The sequence below is a fragment of the Poecilia latipinna genome, unplaced genomic scaffold, assembly GCF_001443285.1.
Source record: "Poecilia latipinna isolate Pla-1442-1.1 unplaced genomic scaffold, P_latipinna-1.0 Scaffold412, whole genome shotgun sequence".
NCBI classification, from domain to species: domain Eukaryota; kingdom Metazoa; phylum Chordata; class Actinopteri; order Cyprinodontiformes; family Poeciliidae; genus Poecilia; species Poecilia latipinna.
The window spans coordinates 171,157-189,956 of NW_015113028.1; the positions used below are offsets into that span (position 1 = coordinate 171,157).

The window sequence follows — 18,800 nt, forward strand, 5'->3', positions numbered from 1 at the left end:
TAGACTGTAGGCATTATTTTGAGTCCACATATTAGAGAAAATCCCAAATAAATTCCAACTTGTGCATCTGATCCTTATTTTTAAAAATTGTTGAAGTTTTGTTTTGCATAACCATGCAACCCTGGAAAAAGAACAACTAAAATAAATTAATAAGATCCCAAAATTAACATAACCGCAATGCATATTGCATACTGGGCTGGAAACCTCGTGTTCATTTTCTGTCAACAAAGATGCTTTACAATTCAAGGAAAATCCAACGGTTAATTTGATTTCCACAGACCGAGTAAAACCTGATCCAAAAGGCCGGAGCGGATCGGGATGGGGGAGTTCCTGGAATGTAGGGAACCTGTGTCAAATCTAACACAATAACAAAACTGATAAAATAAGAATAAAACCCTGTGAACATTGAATTATGGTTTGAATATCATTTAAATTCATAAAACTTCTAAAAGTAAAATAAAACTGACAAAAAAAACCTTGCGTACCTGCTGTTTGCACTGCATCTGACACTTAGCTATGAAAAGTAAGAGCAAGCTGTGATGTAGCGATGAGAGCAGCTACAGATATGAAAGGATTTCCACTGGTGGAAAATCATCAGGTGTATTTCAAAACCGCAGCTGCATAAAGCTGATTTTAATGCAGATTTATGGAAGCTTTCCTTGTTAATGGAGTCAAACAAAATCTCTGGGCAAAAAACAGCCACTAAGGATTAGAATCAAAAGCTTTTCTGCATAAAAACATATTTTTCTTCCTCTCCTTATATTGTTTCACCTTGCTCTCACATATTGGTTGGGGTTGCTGACGCACATCTCTGAGACGCTCCCGTCATCCCAGTTGGGGATCGGCGACCCAATCCGACTTGGCAGCCAAAGTTTTAGCCTGTGAGGGAAGCCGCCCGAAGATTTACTGGCCTTCTGACACGGTGAAGATAACTTGGAAGTATCAGATTTGCTCCATCCATGTGCGGCGTGAAAGGCAGTCATTGTACCAAATCTCTGGCAGATATTAAAACCTGATATGTTCTCCAACTCAACTTGTCTGACAGAAGGAAAATTATTAGGAACTGAAAATCATTGTACCTTGTTAATGAAATTGCACTCCAGTAATTTGCAATGCAATTAAAAATATGTTTATAGATAACTTTTACAGCTTTGTACAACTGTAACCTTTCTGCAGAGCGTTAATGGATCCAGTGCTGACACGGCTCTAATCTTTGATTTACGTTCTTCTGAAGGTCGCTCATGTTTCCTGCAGATACCAAAACTGATCATAATTTAAATGTTTCAGCAGGAGACATGGTGAAACGTCTTTGTGTCTCTCTCGCTTTGAGTTTTTCTCTCTGTTTCAGGTGTTGATCCAGTTTTCCTTGAACTGAAGTGAACTCCATCTTTTTTAATCATTTTCAATACCTGAATGCTGAAAGTCATTTTTGAAAACTTACAAATTTTTCCAGACTTGTAAAGAAACTTTGGAAGTTCTCGAAGAAATAATTATTATTATGCAAAATTCAATATCATGCATCTGTTTTCAGCCACTTTGGGGATGAGTTGGGGGCCAGCAGCAGCTTATTTGGATTTACTAGACTAAAAAGTTATCTAAGAATGATTTTGAGCAAAAGATGAAATGAAAATGTTTTGTATAGGCCATAGACCTCCTAACCTGTTCAAGGAAGCAGAATTTCGCCTTTAAGCCACATTTTCTCAGGGATTTTTAGGCTTAGATTTACATCAGAATAAAATCAGTTTGCCCTGTAGAAAACTGAAGGGATTAAGAGGAACAATCAGGAGTCAGCTTCAGTTATTACAGATAGAAACTAGAGATCAGGCCTGAAATCTGGGTGTAGTGATGGACTCTGACCTGAACCTTCAGAGTCACATAAAGACAGTTACAAAGTCGGCCTTCTATCCCTGAAGAACATCTCCAGGATTAAAGGACTGATGTCCCAGCAGGATCTGGAGAAACTCATCCATGTGTTTGTTTTTGTTTGCATTATTTACTGCAACATTATCTTCACAGGTCTGCCTAAAAAAATAGATCCAAAACGCTGGTGTTGGCATTTTCAGTAAAACTAGGAAGATAGAGAACATCACCCCAGACAACAGTCTCTACACAGATAATAGACTTTAAAATACTGATGTTATTTTATAAATCACTGAATGGCTTAAAGATCTGCTGTTGTCATAGCAACCTTCCAGACCTCTCAGGTCTTCTGGCTCTGCTCTGCATCCCCAGAACCAGAACCAAACACGGAGAAGCAGCATTCAGCTTCTATGCACCACAGATCTGGAACAAACTTACTGAAAACTACAAAACAGCCGAAACACTGAGTTCCTTTAAATCTAGACTGAAAACTCACCTGTTCAGAGTTACTTTTGAAACATCATAAGTGAAACATTAATCAACATTTTGATTTGTAACGACGGAACTTGATAATCATTGACTTTGTATTTTTTTATGATGTAAAGCACTTTGAACTGCCTTGTTGCTGAAATGCACAATACAAATAAACTTGATTGACTGATTGATGGTAGCAGTGCAGGTGTCCTGCTGAGCCACCCTGATGCCCACTGCCAGCAGTGAGGAGCCCAACAACAAGCGCAGCTGCAGCGCTGCTATTCCAGGACTGGGGAAACTGGAAACCACTCGGCTCTGGTTTCAGCTTCCTATAAAAGGCCCTTTTGCATGCCGAATGCACACCGGCACCGGGTTCAGGATACGGCTCCATAATTGCTGTCAGACATTTGAGATTCTTCATCCTTACCCTCGGCTGACGGGGCGGTCACAACCCATTTTACCAGAGAAGGATCCGATTTTAGAGAGATGCTCCACTGAAGCAAACAGAAACGATGCAACTTGCTGACTGAATTTCACAGAAGCTCTGATGTTCAGGAGAAGGTGTGGACATTTTTTTAAAGTTTCCCAGCAGCAGGCGACTTTCTGCTGGAGTGAGATGACAAACGTTTCCGTTCCGACGAGTCGAAAGCGGAGGACGAGAGGTTTGTTTCTATGGAAACTAAAATGCAGATTTCTGCAGGATGTAAAGATGCTCACCAGAATAAATATTTCACCTGAATTCAAACTTTCTCCTACATGATAAAAGGAGTGCAGAAAAAAAATATTCTACTGAATCACAATTCCTGGAAACTGTGAATCAGTTCAAAATGCTAAAAAAAAAAGATTTTAAAATAACATTAAGCTGTACGTCTTTGTCTTTCCTACTTGTGAGTATACGGCATATCACGTTGCACATCGACATGTTTTGCCCACTGTATATATTTGAAATACTTCTTTGATATTCTTTTATTTAGGAAAAACACTACATGTGGCTAAGCTAACATTAGCCTCCAATTATTTACTTATTTTTCTTAATTTAGTTAGTTTTATTTGATATTTTCCCTTTTGTCCCTTTTTATGTTTTTATTCACCAATTAGTGCATATAAAACAAATATTACAAACTACCAATACTTATTTTTGTTTAAATATAAACTGTTGGAGTTTGATGGAATCTTACAGAATTGTTTAAAATAAATGTTTATTTCTTTACACTGCATTTTTCTCTTGTTAGTCACATAATTTAAACAGAATCTCTAGACTGAACACAAAAATTGGTTTCTGAATGGAAAAATCTGCAGATATTTGCATCTATTTCTGTTTTTCCTCTTAAATATCTCAAAAATTTACAATGCATGTGTGCAAAAGAGCTGCCATTTCTTCCACTTTTTTTTTTAAATCATTGTTTTCAGTGTTTTATCATTATTTTAACATGCATAAAGATCTAAACATGCAAAACAGTCCCTGAATATCTGTAAATCCACTCACTGACCTGCTGAGGCCCTCCGTGCTGCCAGAGAGGCTGAAGTCGACATGTGGGGAAGCGGTTCTGGAAGAGTCCGGTTCTGGCAGAGGCGACGTGTCCGTCACCTCCGGGCTTGGACTCCTCAGCTCTGAGGTCAGAGGTAAAACTATCGGTATGGAGAAGGACCTTGTGCTGGGCGACCCTTGAGGCTGTCTTTGCTGACAAACGACTTGAGGCATGCCGTCGTTCCTCCCCTTTCTAACCTGATTCACACACAGAAAAGTTACGTTTTTCATGCACTGCAAGGAATATTTCACAACAAAACCCCACAGAATTTCTTGATATTTGCAAATAAAGTTTGCACATGACAAGTTAGAAAAAGAGAAGAGCAGAAAATCTCAAAGGTTAGTTAGGTTTCTGTCTTACCGTTCTGACCCTGAGTGGGTATATATTGCGTGAATTTCCAACTCTTGTGTAGGAAAAGAAACGTAATCTGATCACAGCAACATTTTGAAAGTTTCCTTTCTGCATTTTTTGGGATCACAACCAAAAGAGACTTAAAATGCGCCCTCTTAGGATGATAAAGAGCTTTCCCCCCCGTTATCGTGTCTGCAGAGCTCTGATGTTGCTGCACATTAAGCCCAACCAGCGGCTACAGGGGATGAAATGGGTTCGACATCAGCAGCTTAACCATCAATAATGCTCTCCGACATCCAATGCTAAAAGGCTTGTCTACAGATAAACAGCTCATTGCTGAATTAAAAGGCTTACGTTTTTGTTCCTCGCACCAATTATCAGAAAAGCGTTTCCATTTGGTCTGTAATTTAATGGCCTGTTTGAAAAAAGAAAAAAAAAACCCATCACCGTAGCATTCGTTCAGACATCCAGTCACCTAATGGGGCTTTTTCCAGCATAATTAGTAGCACAAACTTCTTTAGCTGGACCTCATATGGATTTTGCCCCTTGGAGCTTTTGATTGATTTGGCTCCATTAAGAGAAAACCAAACAGGAAAAAAAGCGGAAAATGTTTGGACATCAGCTTGTTTTTGGGAGGGGTTGGAGTTTGTGTCATCATGGGAAAGAGGCGTCATGGAGGAAAAACAGGCGACGGAAAAGACGGCAAAGATAAGGAACTGCTGTTATAGCAGATTTTTATTTTAGATTAGATTTTATTTTACTTGGAAAAATGTAAAAATGTACAAAACATCATCCTGTTAAATGATTTAGTGGTTTGTTTTCCAGGTATAGGATGCAGGTGTGGATATTCAGCTGGAAACCAAACTACGTTTTGTCTGAACAGCAATGACTCGACTTTTCTTCTCATCTGAATCCTCACTGTGATTGGCTCAGTTGGAGCAACAACAAGCAGGAGGTCAAAGATGGCGAAGAAATCTGACCCACCAGGATGAAAAATGTGACCTGGTTTCTAAGCCATGTCACTTTAATTCATTTTGAAGAAAGAATTCAAAATATGTAGATCAAAACACAAAGACCGAAGATCGTCGAGATAATTCAACAAGGTAACAGAGCGACTGATTGATGAAGAAACTGTGTGACTTTGGTCAGCTTTACTTGTTTTGAAAGTGCTCTGAATACATTTTGACTCGACTTGACCTGACCAATGACCCTGTGACCTCTGCTGACACCCAGGAGGTCAGCAGGATGAAAAACACGTTCTTTACGTTTTTCGCACAAAATCATTCTCAGATGAGATTTTAGCCAGCTCACTTCTGCTATTTTCCATTTGCACATGAAAATGGCTGCAAGTAGATGCGCAATTATACAACCGTACATCTTTGAAAAGCATAAGTGGAGCCTCCTGCACAAGCAAGCAGCAAGTGGTTTCTGGCTTGTAAGTCAACAACAAAACTCTTGTCTATTCCAGCAGCCATTGTAGACCGAACAGAGCAGTAAAACCAGCTGACCAAACATGTTGGGGCTCTGTTTGGGTTGCTAGGTAATGGGGCAGTGTGATGTAACAAAGAGGAGTTTTTTTTCCAGACATCGAAAAATAACTTATTGCCAAAAAACTGAAAGTCTTTTTTTTTTTATTTTTATATATATTTTTTTAATTATTATTATTTGGGCTGTTTTTAGAAGCAGTAAAAACCCAAATGGATGAATAAAACCATACAAAATGTGAATTTTGTATAATAGGCTGTTTTTATAACAAACATGTTTGCACTATGTGAAAGGGAAAACACATAATACTGCTCCTTTCATAGATAATAAGGCATATTTGGTGCTTACACTGTTAAAACTGGCCGTTATAAACATTTTTCAAGGGGGTTGTAAATATTATATTTAAATATTATTATTTGGTTGTTACACTGCACTGTAGTATCGCCTGATTGCAAACTTTTCATATTCTTAGGGATTCCCTGCTGAAGGAGCTGAGCATCTTCCCTCCGTCATCATACATGAGACAGCATTGTTTTTATCTCTACAGTGACACCTTTCATCACTTGTTTTGACACACAAATCTGCACTAAAAGCTACTGTAGAAAGATCATTTCAGTCTACAAAAGGGAAGACGTGCTTAAGAAGTAAACAGGACTTTACACACCTTAAAAAATTGTTCTACTGACCTCCTGGAGCCCAGAGCTCAGTTTCTAAAACATAAACAGGACGTTTGCAGTGAGATCTCATCTACAGGAGCTGAAAGCATCTGTAGGGCAAACTGGAGTCTGTGTTTCTCTTTCTACAGATAATTGAGCTCTTGTTTCCTTTATTGAATCACATCATGTGACCGAGGCCACGAGCATCGCAAGCCGTCTGACAGACGACCTCAAGGCTAATCAGCAGCGAGGAGCCCCAGCAGATAAGAAAGAAGAAAGCATTCAGAGGAAAACCTCCTGATAAACCTACAGTTAATCAGAACTGACAGGTTTATTTCACACACCTTTGTCTTCTTTGTCTTTGGGGTTTTGGTGCAGCTTTTGTTGAGATGTTTCATGTCTTCAAGTGAATTTAGAAGCTCAGTCTTTAGAAATCAAGAAAGAAAACAAATGTGTCACAAATTTACAGCGTTTTAGGGTGCAAGATGATAATTGTGCATGTTGGGACTATAAATAAGACCAGCATGTGAAAGAATGGCATGAAGTGGATTTAAATCAGCTGGCTGTAATAACATCTATGAGCTTGTAAAAACTGAACTTGACTCCTTACAGAGGAAATTTTCCAAAACATGTTCAGGACACATTAATCACGTCACACAGATCACATGGCTGGGTTGTTATGGACTAGGTAGGATGTTTTTGAAGTTTCTTAACATAAAAAACATCAAAACTGCGTTACACATCACACACAACGGGATAAAGTAATCTGAAACAAATTTAAAGTTTTGAAAGTTGTAGAAATGTTTCAGATTTTGTAATGTTGGCTTACACTGTCTGGCCACTGTAATTTACTTACAGCAAAGCAAAAAGCAAAGACACTTAGCAGCAACAGAGACATTACAACATGAGATTTTCTTCTTTAATTGTGATTAAAAACAAATAAAAACTAGTTGCAAATCGGCACACTTTTGCATCTAGCTTACTGCAGCTTGTTTATTTCTCTATTTTTGGTTTCAGTTGAACTGTACATGGAATATGTCACATAAAAGCTAAACCAGATTTGAGATGCGTTATCTGCTCATTAACGGCGCGGCCGGTCCAGAACAGAGTCAGAGAACTTACTGCTATCTGTGGAACTGGACTGAGATGATTGGATGATTTCTTTGTGTCTTCCTCCTCTGACTTAGCCTAGAAAGAGCAAAAATAGCTTTTATAGGCTAATTTAACATGCAGTCATATAAAAGTGTGAAATCTACCCTCTTTTATTTGGACTTTATGCAGATTTTTAATTACTTTTTTTGACACCTGATAGAAAATTGGTGAAAAGTAGCTCAAACCTGACAAAAGTCTTTAAAGTTTTGCTTTGCAGATTTATTAATGATGCAGGAGTCTAACACAAAACACATGTATTGTATTTCCTCCCAGAAACCCCTAGCAACAGCCAAAAATAGATGTGACAGTCTGCAGCCTTAAACACAGACGTAAATATGAAAACTGTCAGACACAGCATGGATTCTCATGCGTTTTATTTGTTGCTACGGCTGAAAGGCGAACTGGTGAAAACATGCTGCGTTCAAAGACACCGCCAGGCTGCCAGTCATCTGCGTGTTCAGGTGGCAGTGTGTGGGTGTAAGATGATCTCTGTCAGCGGAGGGGATTCCCAGAGGTCAGCGGGGTCGCTTACTGGTATTCACAGCATCGCTGCTGCATCCGACGCTGATGAAGCTGTAACTTTAATACTGATAGGTTTTTTTCTTAGTACTAGTTCTGAAGGTGAAAAATCACAAACATTTTGAGGTTTTGTGAGGATAAACAGCCTCAAATTAAAGACAAAAAGGATTTGCAGGTGATGTTGAGGCATAGTTAGAGAGCACAGAGGGTCAGGTCAAAGGTCAACTCAGACCTCGAGGTTAGAGCCTGATGGTCATGTGACCGACGCATTGCTCACCGAGCTGAAAACCTTCCAACCAAAGTTGGAATGTTTGGTTCTGACATAAACTTTAAAAATGAAAACGCAGGAGATGATTGAATGTTTGTCATTTTGTTTCATAGTAACAGAAACAGGAAGGAGACGCGGAACTGATCCCTGAGGAATTCCAACACATCCAGCACCCCTCACCACCGTCTCACTGACAGAGAAGGAAATATGAGGCTTACATAAATGATACGATGTGATGATATTAGCTTTAGATACAATTTATCTGCAATGGATGGATGGATGGATGGATGGATGGATGGATGGATGGATGGATGGATGGATGGATGGATGGATAGATGGATGGATGGATGGATGGATGGATGGATGGTGTTAGATCCTGTGGCCCGTTTGTTCTGGTTCCTGCGAATCGCCTCCAGCTGTTTTTGATTAAATCTCCTCTGGAATCACCAATCAGAAAAACTTCAGACTGGAAACAGGAACGAAGCCGTCGGAGCAGCAAACGTAAATCAATAGGAGAAGACAGAAAACATCGCTGCTCCTGCACAGCCCTAATGGATAATCAATACTCAGATTAATTCAGCCTGGCGGTATTTAACTCATGATTCATGGAGAGGAACCGAGAAAAAGATCCTGATTAAACCTCATGAGGCGCCCAGCCACCAATCTGATCCATAAAAACACCAGCAGCTGCTGCTGCTGCTGCTAACAACACCTGAACGAGGCTGAGAGTCGAGCGCTCCTCTGTCTCGTCCTCTTTGTCCGGACTCTCGGCCTCAAAGATGCAGCTGTAGTTCTGGATGAACTGGACCATGATCTCATTGCAAATATTTTGATCCTTCACCGCTTCAGGACTGGGAGCAACTCTGCAAAAACAAATAAATGACACAAGCTTCAGTTCAGAGTGTTTAAACTAGGGATGCATGGTTTATTAGATTGAAATGAGTTCCAGTCCATTAACTAATAATGTCCATTTAGATTTTCTTCTGTGTTGTAGTTTAGCCTCCATCCACCAGGGGCCGAGGCTGGTAATCTTTTAGTCGGAGCCAGTTGGCATATTAGGGCCACAGTAAAAAATCAAGAGGAATACATTTTTGCCAAAAAACTCACAAAATTTTAGATTAATGTCAGAAATTTTTTATTAAAAAAGTGGTAGTTTTTTAGTTTGAAGAGTAAAAAAATTCCTTGAAAAAATTTTGAGATTAATTTTTGATATTTTATAGAAAAGGAAATATGAGCATTTCTGAGTTTGAAAAGTTAAAAAAATTGCAAAAAAAATCTTGAGGTTAATCTAAAAATATTTTTAAGAAAAAACTTCTGAGTCTCAAAGTAAAAAAAAAATCTGAATTTTTTAGCAAGTTTCTGACTTTTCATACTCAGAAACTTCCATGTCTTTTCAGAAATTTACTGTATTTTTCTATCAGTTTCTTTATGTTATTGAAATACTGTTGTCCCTCTCCATACAAGAGAAAACTGAGGTTTTTAAGAAATCAGCTAATCGATCAACTTTATCTTAACTCTTTAATCAATATCTTGCATCCCTGGTTTAAACAGATTATGTGTGGAAATAAGTTTGAGAATCTGTTCCTGACCAAATGCTGCTCGGCCGGCGTCTCGGTGTTTAGATGAAATTGGTCCGTGTTTCATCTGAGCTGCCTTCCTGGTGAGCTAACAGCTGTGCTGGATGGCGGCTTGGCTGCAGGCCGAACTGTAAGTCTAAATATAAAACCTGGGCATGCAGAGAGTCGGTGGAGAGGAGGACAGGTTGTACAGTGTGAAGCGTTTGGCACACCGAGAGCTGATGGTGTTTCATTTCTCGATTCTCAGTCTGAACAAATCGATTTATAGCCAGTGATGACGACCTGAAAGCATTTCGCTCTGCCTCGTTTCTTCTTGCTTTCTAAAGAACTTCTTGTAATCTTCTGACGAGGTTTTATGAAAAACTTCTCAGGAAGCCCATTGAAGGTTATTTTTGGTGTTTTGATGCTTTTTCATGCATTTTTCCAGACAATGACAGTGTTTTATTGAGTGTTTGATTAAAAAATAAGATACTTGAAGAATTAGAGGACTAAAAATGGTTTTAATCATGTAAAACAGTACCTGAAGGTTATGTTGTTAGAAAATTGTCAACATCTGTTTGTTGATAAAAACACACCAGTTGGACCAAAATGTTTATCTGTCAACTATCTTCCTCTTAATCGGGTCGCTGAGGCTTATTGACTTCTAGATCACTCAGGTTTTCTTGAATCTTCATACTCGGTTGCAGCCGTCTTCTTGTCTATCTGATGCTGCCTGATGCTGCCACTACCGTACTTCACAGCAGGAAAGTCGATGTCCAGCTGATGATCTGTGCCATTTCTCACCAGAGATGCCAAATTTGGTTTAATTAGATCAGAGAATTTAGATTCCCATAATTTCACACTGTAATGTTGACTGCATGTTAGTTTGTTTTAATTATGGTTGATCTTCTTGTTCAGATGCAATGAATCTCCATTCTGAGTATAAATGTTGTGAACTCTTATGCAGCTATTACATCTAAATGTTTTTTTAAATTAATTTTGTAATTATCAATTTTGTAGTTATGAGCTATTTTGTGTTGATTTTATACTTGTTTAGGGTATAAAAGCTTAAAGTGTTCAAAAGGTTCCTGCAGTGTGAATATTGAGGCTGTTATTCCCATGCAGCGCTGCCAGGTACCAGGCCTTTAATGCATTCTGGAGGAACAATGCCAAGTCCGCAGCAGGACGTCGATAAATGTCTTCGTCCAACACCAGATTGATTTTATGGTGCCATCAGCAGGAAATTTAAACACAAGTTGATTTATTTATATAATATTTTTGCTTTATTTAAGTCTGAATTTTGAGATTTTATTTCTTTTTCACAATACTGGCAGTTTAATTCCCCTTTCTGCGCGAACAACAGTGCCATCTTCTGGCCTAGTAGAGTCACTAATGGAGGACTGTGTTAACCCTTCTAACAACTTTAATGTGAATAAATATTTAAAGTAATAAACAAAAAGCATATCTGGTCTGCGATCCGTTTCAATTTTACTATTAATCAGGTGATAAGTTTGTTTCTTCCAACCTTGATCTTCTGACAGTTTGTGCCAATGAGCTCAGTTTGGATTACTTTAAACAGAAACTAGTTTGATCATTAAGCTCAGCAAATTCCCTTAATTTGGGGAAAATACAATCACATTTCCTTCCCAGTAACACGCTGTAAAAACGAAGCGTTCCCAGTCTCCTCCGTGTTTGGCTGACGGCTCTCTGTGGATCTTCCGGGTTGGCGGCTGTCCTCTAATTAGTTTGCAGCACGTGTTTTGGCACAGCTGTTTATGGAGGTTGTAATGCTGTGTGGTGTGTTTGATGTTCCTGCAGGGTGTGTTGTTTTTGTTTAATGAGACACTGAATTTTCACCTTTGCTCTGACGGTTTCATCAGTTTGTTTCCTAGAAAAGAAATCTTTGATTTGTTTATCATCGCCTCCATGGAGCCTGATTTAATCATTTAATTTGGTCTTAGTGAACAGTTCCCCAGGTTTTCTGTGCTCTTCATTTGCAGTCCATATTGCTCCTCCCTGCAACACTTTCCAGCTCATATTTGAATTAACTCTGAGGCCAGACAGGAGATAAAATCCCTACATAAAGTTCTGAAATCGGCCCAAAATCTCCTCTCAGCAGGGAGTCGTTGGGAAAACTCCAGAAAGGGATCAGATGCTTTTAGCCATCTGAGGTAACTCATTTTTATATGGAGTTTAGCTGTTTTGCACAACATAAAGTATATAGTAAATAGTCACTCTATCTGTATCTACCCATCTTCTCTTAATTTTTCAGTGAATGCCTCTGACTTTGCTTCATATGTAAGACTGTTAACCTCCAAATGAAGAGATTAAACAGTTTTATTGCTTACAGCAGAGAGAAGCTGAGAGAATGCAGCTGCAAGACATGTTCAAGTTTTCCTCTAAGGCCGTAAAAGACGTAAACATAGTCAAAATAAAAGCACAGATGTTCGCTTTAATTTACACAACTGAAGATCTTGTCAGCAAATCTGCTTCAATACAATCAGGAATTTATTTAAAGAGGAATCTGAGCATTGAAGTATTTTAATCTTCTTTTTTTAATCAAAATTATAAATTACAAATAAAGTTTTAGGTTTTATAGCAAAGGATCCTCTACAAAGATAATTTTACCAAGTATTTTATTCTTGTTTCTAGTGAAAATCTCTCATTACTCTTGATGTGAGAATGAGCTCATTTACAAACAACTTTCAGAGAGATACGGCTTGTTGCAAGTCATTAAGGAATTAGTGAGTTACAACAAACTCCTGCCTTGCTCAAAAGCTACTTGTCAGTTAATTTTGTCTTATTTCAAGTGTTTCAAGATACTTGCATTAGAGTTTGGTCTGCTAAATGATACCTTTGGTAGTTTTGACTGATTCAGCTTAAGAAATGGGAACAAATTGTGTCTTTTTGACAGGCTGCTAATAAGTAAGTGCCAAAAAAAGAAACAAAAAAAATCTGCTGAATTTGAAATGAGGAAATTTTTAATTTCCAATGATTCATAGGTCAGATTTATGTGTCTTTACAAATAAAAGTGAACAAGGATTGAACCTAAAAAGCTTCAGAAAGCCCAGTATTGATGACTGAAGTAAAATTTTCTACTCACTGAAAGACGCTGGGTCCAAACACAGTGGCGAGGTTCTGGGCCGTCATGCGGTTTTCTTCGTGGTTTTTCTCCACCAGGGTCAGGAAGCTGCAGAGGTAACGCAGGAGGTTGTGGTGAACATCTGGCAGCTGCTGCAGGACGTCTCTAATCACCAACCAGGAAACATCACCTCCACTGTCTGGAAAGCAAAACAACATCATCAGAAAGACCAGTTCTTCCTCAACCAAACACATAAATTGATGTTGGGTGATTTACTATTTATTTATGATTTATTTAACTTAAAACAGGGACAATATGTGCCACTGTGGGCTGCACAGTGGTGCAGTTGGTAGAGCTGTTGCCTTGCAGCAAGAAGGTTCTGGGTTTGATTCCCAGCTCTGGATCTTTCTGCATGGAGTTTGCATGTTCTCCCTGTGGATCCATGGGTTTTCTCCCAGTGCTCCAGGAGCACGAGTCCAAAAACATGACTGTCAGGCTAATTGGCCTTTTCAAATTGCCCCTAGGTGTGAGTGTGTGTGTGCATGGTTGTGTGTCTCTGTGTTGCCCTGCATCAGACTGGCAACCTGTCCAGGGTGACCCCGCCTCTGGCCCAAAACGTTAGCTGGAGAGGCACCAGCACCCCTCCCAATCCCACTAAGGCACAAGGGTGTAAAGAAAATGGGTGGACAATATACAGTATACATTAACCACAAGAGGAGAGATGCACTGTATGAGCTCTAAGTGCTAATTTCCACATGTAGTTACCAATGATCAGTTTTTGAAAATTTTAACCATCTAGATGTTGATTTGACATGAAGTGGGATATTTTCTACTCAGTTTGTGCAATTGGAGATTACCCCACAACATGATACTACCACCACCATGCTTGATAATTTATGAACTGTTACTGAGTCTTGAAAAGTGACTTTAGATTAAACATATTTCTTGTCTTTGCCTTTTTCTCCTTCGGCAGATGCAGATTTCAGTCAAAGGTTCAGGTCCAGATCCAACCAGTTCTTGCCAGCCAACATATTTCAGTTTTCCGGCAGGAGAATGATCCCAAACACACGTAAAAACTGATGTTTAATCTCCAGTTATGGTTACTTGGAAAAGCATTACAGCAAAGAGCCTGAAAATATGTTGAGACTCTTACTCAGGATAATTAATTAGGTCAGAGTTGGATAAACGGATATGACTGAGTGACGCAAATGTTGTGAATGGCTCTCTGCTTGTGTGCATGCATGCATACCAATGTGGGTACATCTGTGTCAGTGTGCAGAGGGCCAGAGGGGAACAATGGCCTACAGTTGTAACTCTACAGATGAGTGAAGTTCAGATTCAGTGCAGGTTTGAGTGAATACTGTTTATTTTACGTTTACACCTTCTAAAGTTAAGATGCACAGATTGTATCTAAAAACACCTTTTACATGAGTCTAAGCATGAAGAAATTAAAATAATTTAGATACATTAAATATGTGGGTAACTTATGATGCTGCAGTGTTTAGTTGATCAAAGTATACTGCTCTCTAGTGGCCGAGTTAACCACTACAAGCATTCGACATGCTAAAGCGAGTCAATCTCAGTCAGTCAAAATTCATGAAAATATTTACAAACTTTTAGGTGATGTTCATCATTACACTTTCTTTGAAGTATAATTTTTACAAATATAAAAATCTAACCTTATTCCTATTAATGTCCAAAAAGCTACTAGTAGCAGTGCGGCTAGCCTCTAGCTATTTCATCAACACCTGTTTTAACTGGTACACTTGTCAGGTCGTACTTCCATGGTACCAGTGTGAAGCAGTGATTTATAAAAGATAATTTGATGTTTTAGCTGTTTCCTCAAAAATCAGAATTTCTGAGTTCTAAGTAAAAACGTTTTAAAAAGCAAGTGAAGCGACTGCTGAAGATGGAGCACCAGCTTAGAAAAGTCCCAGAGTTCAAAAGCTCCTATGGCCGCTCCATGTACAAATGTAGTTAAAGTAAATAAAATAATTTTAAAAAACAGATGTTATTAGAGCACTCTGTGTCATATATTTATCCATTTAAAGGCAAAGGATTATTGTGTTGTAGGCTACAACTAACAGTTGTTAGCATGGTCAGTCACGTTAACAGTTAGCATAGCAAACCTTAAAATTTAAATTAGCACCTGCTTTGAAAATCTAAATTTATGGAAATATTAACAAACTATTGGTTCATATTCATCATAACACTTTCTTCTAAGTGCAGTTTTTACAGCTGCACTTCTGAGAAAGTGTATAAAAATCTAACCTTGTCATTCTTGTTAATGTCCAAACTAACTTTAAGCTAATTGTAGCAGTGTAGCTAGCTGCTAGCTATTTCATCAACACCTGTTTTACTGTAAAGCAAAATTAGGTTATGTACTTTTGCCTTTTGGAAATCCATTAGAGAAATAATTAATGGTGAGTGTTTTCAGTCATTCCAAGATCTGAGTCCTGATTTCTGGAGTAAATTGAACATGGTTAAGTATTAGCAAAAATCAGCACTAATTAAGGCTAAAGCCACTCGCTTAAACTTGAAAATTTTCACTTTTAAGTTAATGTGTTTAAAGAAAAATATGTTAGCATTAATATGATAAATAATAGAAATAATAGAAGTGCAACTAAGTCTCCACTTGTTCTACCCAAGCTTTAATTTAGCATTAGCACAGTTAGCTCCTTGATCTGTTTTGCTTAATTATAGAAAAAACTTGACTGTCCTGATCCAGGATTCTCACCCTGCATGGAAAGGTGGGTATAAATGCATTTAATTTAATAAGTAAATGAAGTATTTTTGAATTGAATTGAATTTGTTTGGGAAGTGGGGATCTCAAATCGAATTCTTCCTTTTGACCCACTGACCTGGGGCTGGCTCTCATGCCACCAGATTTGTTTAACATGTCTGCTATGTGTGGCAGACTGGAGATGATGTCATTTCAAAGCACTAGAATATAATTATCTGTCTATCAATTGCAGAAAAAAAGTAAACAGAGAGAACTTATTAAAATCAACAACAAAAAAGCAGCCAGAGTTTAAAAAGGTGAACTATAGTAGAAGCAAGAAACAGCAACAACGAGGCCAAAACAAAACAGTTTCACAAAGTCCAACAGAGTACCAATGATGTTCTCCAATAAACAGAGCAGATATTTATGGCAGCCATAAAAGCAAAACAAACACTTCAGCCAAACTGTTCTCTGCTCTGCCATCATTCGCATAAAATATAACTGGCAGGAGCTGGAGCTGGAGCTGGAGCTGGAGCTGGAGCTGGACGGGAGCAAACACTTTATCTGCCAAAAAAACACACTCTAAATGTTTAGGACTGCCAAGATTATTGCCATGAGATCCATGACTGCTGGGATCAATAACTCAGATTTAACTCAGCAATGACCTGGTTGGCCCTGTTTGATGGAGAAGCTGCTTTCATCCATCTATGACCCAGATATTCATAATGTTTATTTAATACACTTCAATATCTGCAAATACTGGCTGTAAAATCCTAAAGCTCCATCCAGTTCTACTAGTTGGATCAACTGAGCGGATAAGATAAAGGTGGGAGAGGGAGTTAATGTTTTACCCTGATAGTGCTGTATGAGTTTCTGCTGCACCTTGGAGCCCACCAGGCCTCCAGGCAGATCTCTGAGGTAGCGTTTGAGCAGGCTGGACACGGTGCACAGATCCGACTCCGAGAGCAGCTCCGCTTCATCGTCGCTGCTGCCGCCGCTCTCCAGTCGCAGCTTCAGGGTCTCCACAGCCCGAACGTTCCCGTTTACTCTGAACAAGCCTTCCTGATGCAGCGCTGCAGAAAGGCGAAGGAAAACACTATTTAGTTACAGTTAGACACCTAATCATGGAATCGGAGCTGCGCAATCAATTATTCAGTAAAACCAGTTACTGGTAGCAAACGGGAACCTCAAGAAGATTTTTTTTAATCCTTTGGGGGATCAGTAAAGAGACTTTAAAGGGTCAGTGGGTCCAAATGGGAAACCTCCATATGGTTGAAACCAGATATTTACATACTGTAGAAAAGAAAAAAAAAAATTCTCATCTGACATAAAATTATACCAATTTTTTCCATTAATACCTGCTAAATGCCAGAAAAATCAGGAAAGGGTTTTTGTCAAGATAGTTTTTTTAAAAAACAAACCTTTTTTATAAACATAATGCGGCGTTTTATGATACTTTTGGAGTAATGGATTCTTCCTCTTTGAGTGGCCTTTCAGTCCACATCAATGTAAAAACCGATTCACTGTGGAAAACACAATGTCTCACTTCAGACTTCAGGTTTCTGTCCAGGTAAATCAGCTATTCTGAATGAACCAATCATAAGCATCCAAATCATCATCTGGGCTTTCCAAAGTATTTTAGGTCTATTTTAGACATTGTGTTTGCATAAACTTTGATATATATAAACATGTCCAAAATATCTTTTTGTAAATAATCTGGACTTTTAAAAAATTTATTTTTTTCATAACCTTTCCCAAGATGTTCGCAGATCATAAATTACTTCCTTCCGGTTGTTTTTGAGATTTAAGAGTGATTCATTCTGATACGAACTTTATGAACCTTAATATAATTTAATAACCATGCCACACAAACCAGCAGGCGTTTCCACTGTAAAACAGTAAGTTATCTTTACCACACTATTTTACTCTTGTCATGTTTTTTTAGATCTAATTTTGTGGGTTTCTTTGAATCTTTATCTTTGCCCAGATGATCCTGATCACAGTAAAGTGATGACTGGAATGTTTTTTATGACTCATTCGTCCCTCTGCCAATATCGTATTTATGTTTTGATTTTAGTCAATGTTTGACTTAAATTGTTTTACGTCAGTTAAAATTAAACTTGTGATAAAATAAACGAGTACTTTTGAGTTTTTACGACATCAACAAAGATCCTAGAGGTTTTTCTCACATAATCTGTACTCTGAGCAGCTTTAGCCTTTGAAATAACATATAACCATTGCTTTGCAGCAAAATTACATGGATTAAAAAGTATATTTCATTCAGAAACTGCTGTGAGTAAGGAAATAAATATTTCTTCGCTCGTCTTAACTTGGTTGGAAACAATTTACTAAATAAGTTTATATTTAATTTCTGCAGCTGGTGACAAAATATTGCACAGTTGTCCATATCTCTTTGGTAAACGCTACTGTTAAAAATTTCAAATTAATAAATATTATGTCTTCCAGAAGAAGCTTGTAAAAAGTCCCGCGCTCCTGTAGTGACATCTAGTGTATAAATTGATGCACTGCAGCATGTGAGAATTAACAGAAGGTTAAGAAGAGATTCGAGGTTTAGATTCCAGTTTTAAATAGAGCTGAAACCAGAAGTTTACATACACCAAATAAAGACACGTACACATTTCTTTTTCTCATTGTCTGAAGTTAAATCAGACCGAGCTTCTTTTTCTTCTGTCAGGAGGAACGGGCCAGAAAACCCAAAACGTTTGGCCCAACTAAAGCAGTTCAAACGCAACGCCATCAAATACTGAGGAACTGTAACTGTATGTAAGCTTCTGATTCCAATGACAGTAATAATAAATAACTCTCTGATATATTCTCTCTTTCATTATTGTGTCATTTAGTAACTAAAAATAATTCTGGTCTTTCTAACTGACCTACAAAAGGAGATTTGATCTGATTTAACCTCAAATGGTGAGGAAAGAAACAGGTGTATGTAAACTTCTGGTTTCAGTATCCTTGTTTACTTTTAAACACAAAAGTTTAAATAAGCAAATATCCACAAAGTATAAATATATATATATATGATAAATTTACATTACAATGATCAAATGTTTGCCACTCAAATGTAGCTGGAATGCATCTAATATACATTTAACCAATAGAGCTGGTAGTTTTCTGTTGATGAG

The 18,800-nt window shown here is 38.1% G+C and overlaps 1 protein-coding gene across 6 annotated transcripts in view; it reads right to left on the bottom strand.

Annotated features, from left to right (window-relative positions):
- The window catches only part of fam13a (family with sequence similarity 13 member A), a 74,125-nt gene that overhangs the window by 36,573 nt on the left and 18,752 nt on the right, over positions 1-18,800 (bottom strand). For 3 of the 6 annotated variants that reach the window (XM_015037622.1, XM_015037620.1, XM_015037623.1), the window contains exons 3-8: positions 16,506-16,727; positions 12,954-13,131; positions 9,007-9,157; positions 7,478-7,543; positions 6,700-6,780; positions 3,825-4,060 (exon numbers count right to left, since the gene is read on the bottom strand). In XM_015037622.1, the coding sequence (XP_014893108.1) occupies positions 3,825-4,060; positions 6,700-6,780; positions 7,478-7,543; positions 9,007-9,157; positions 12,954-13,131; positions 16,506-16,727 (934 nt within the window). Of the gene's footprint in view, positions 1-3,824; positions 4,061-6,699; positions 6,781-7,477; positions 7,544-9,003; positions 9,158-12,953; positions 13,132-16,505; positions 16,728-18,800 lie in introns of all 6 variants that reach the window. The other 3 variants (XM_015037624.1, XM_015037625.1, XM_015037621.1) reach the window with 1 other exon arrangement.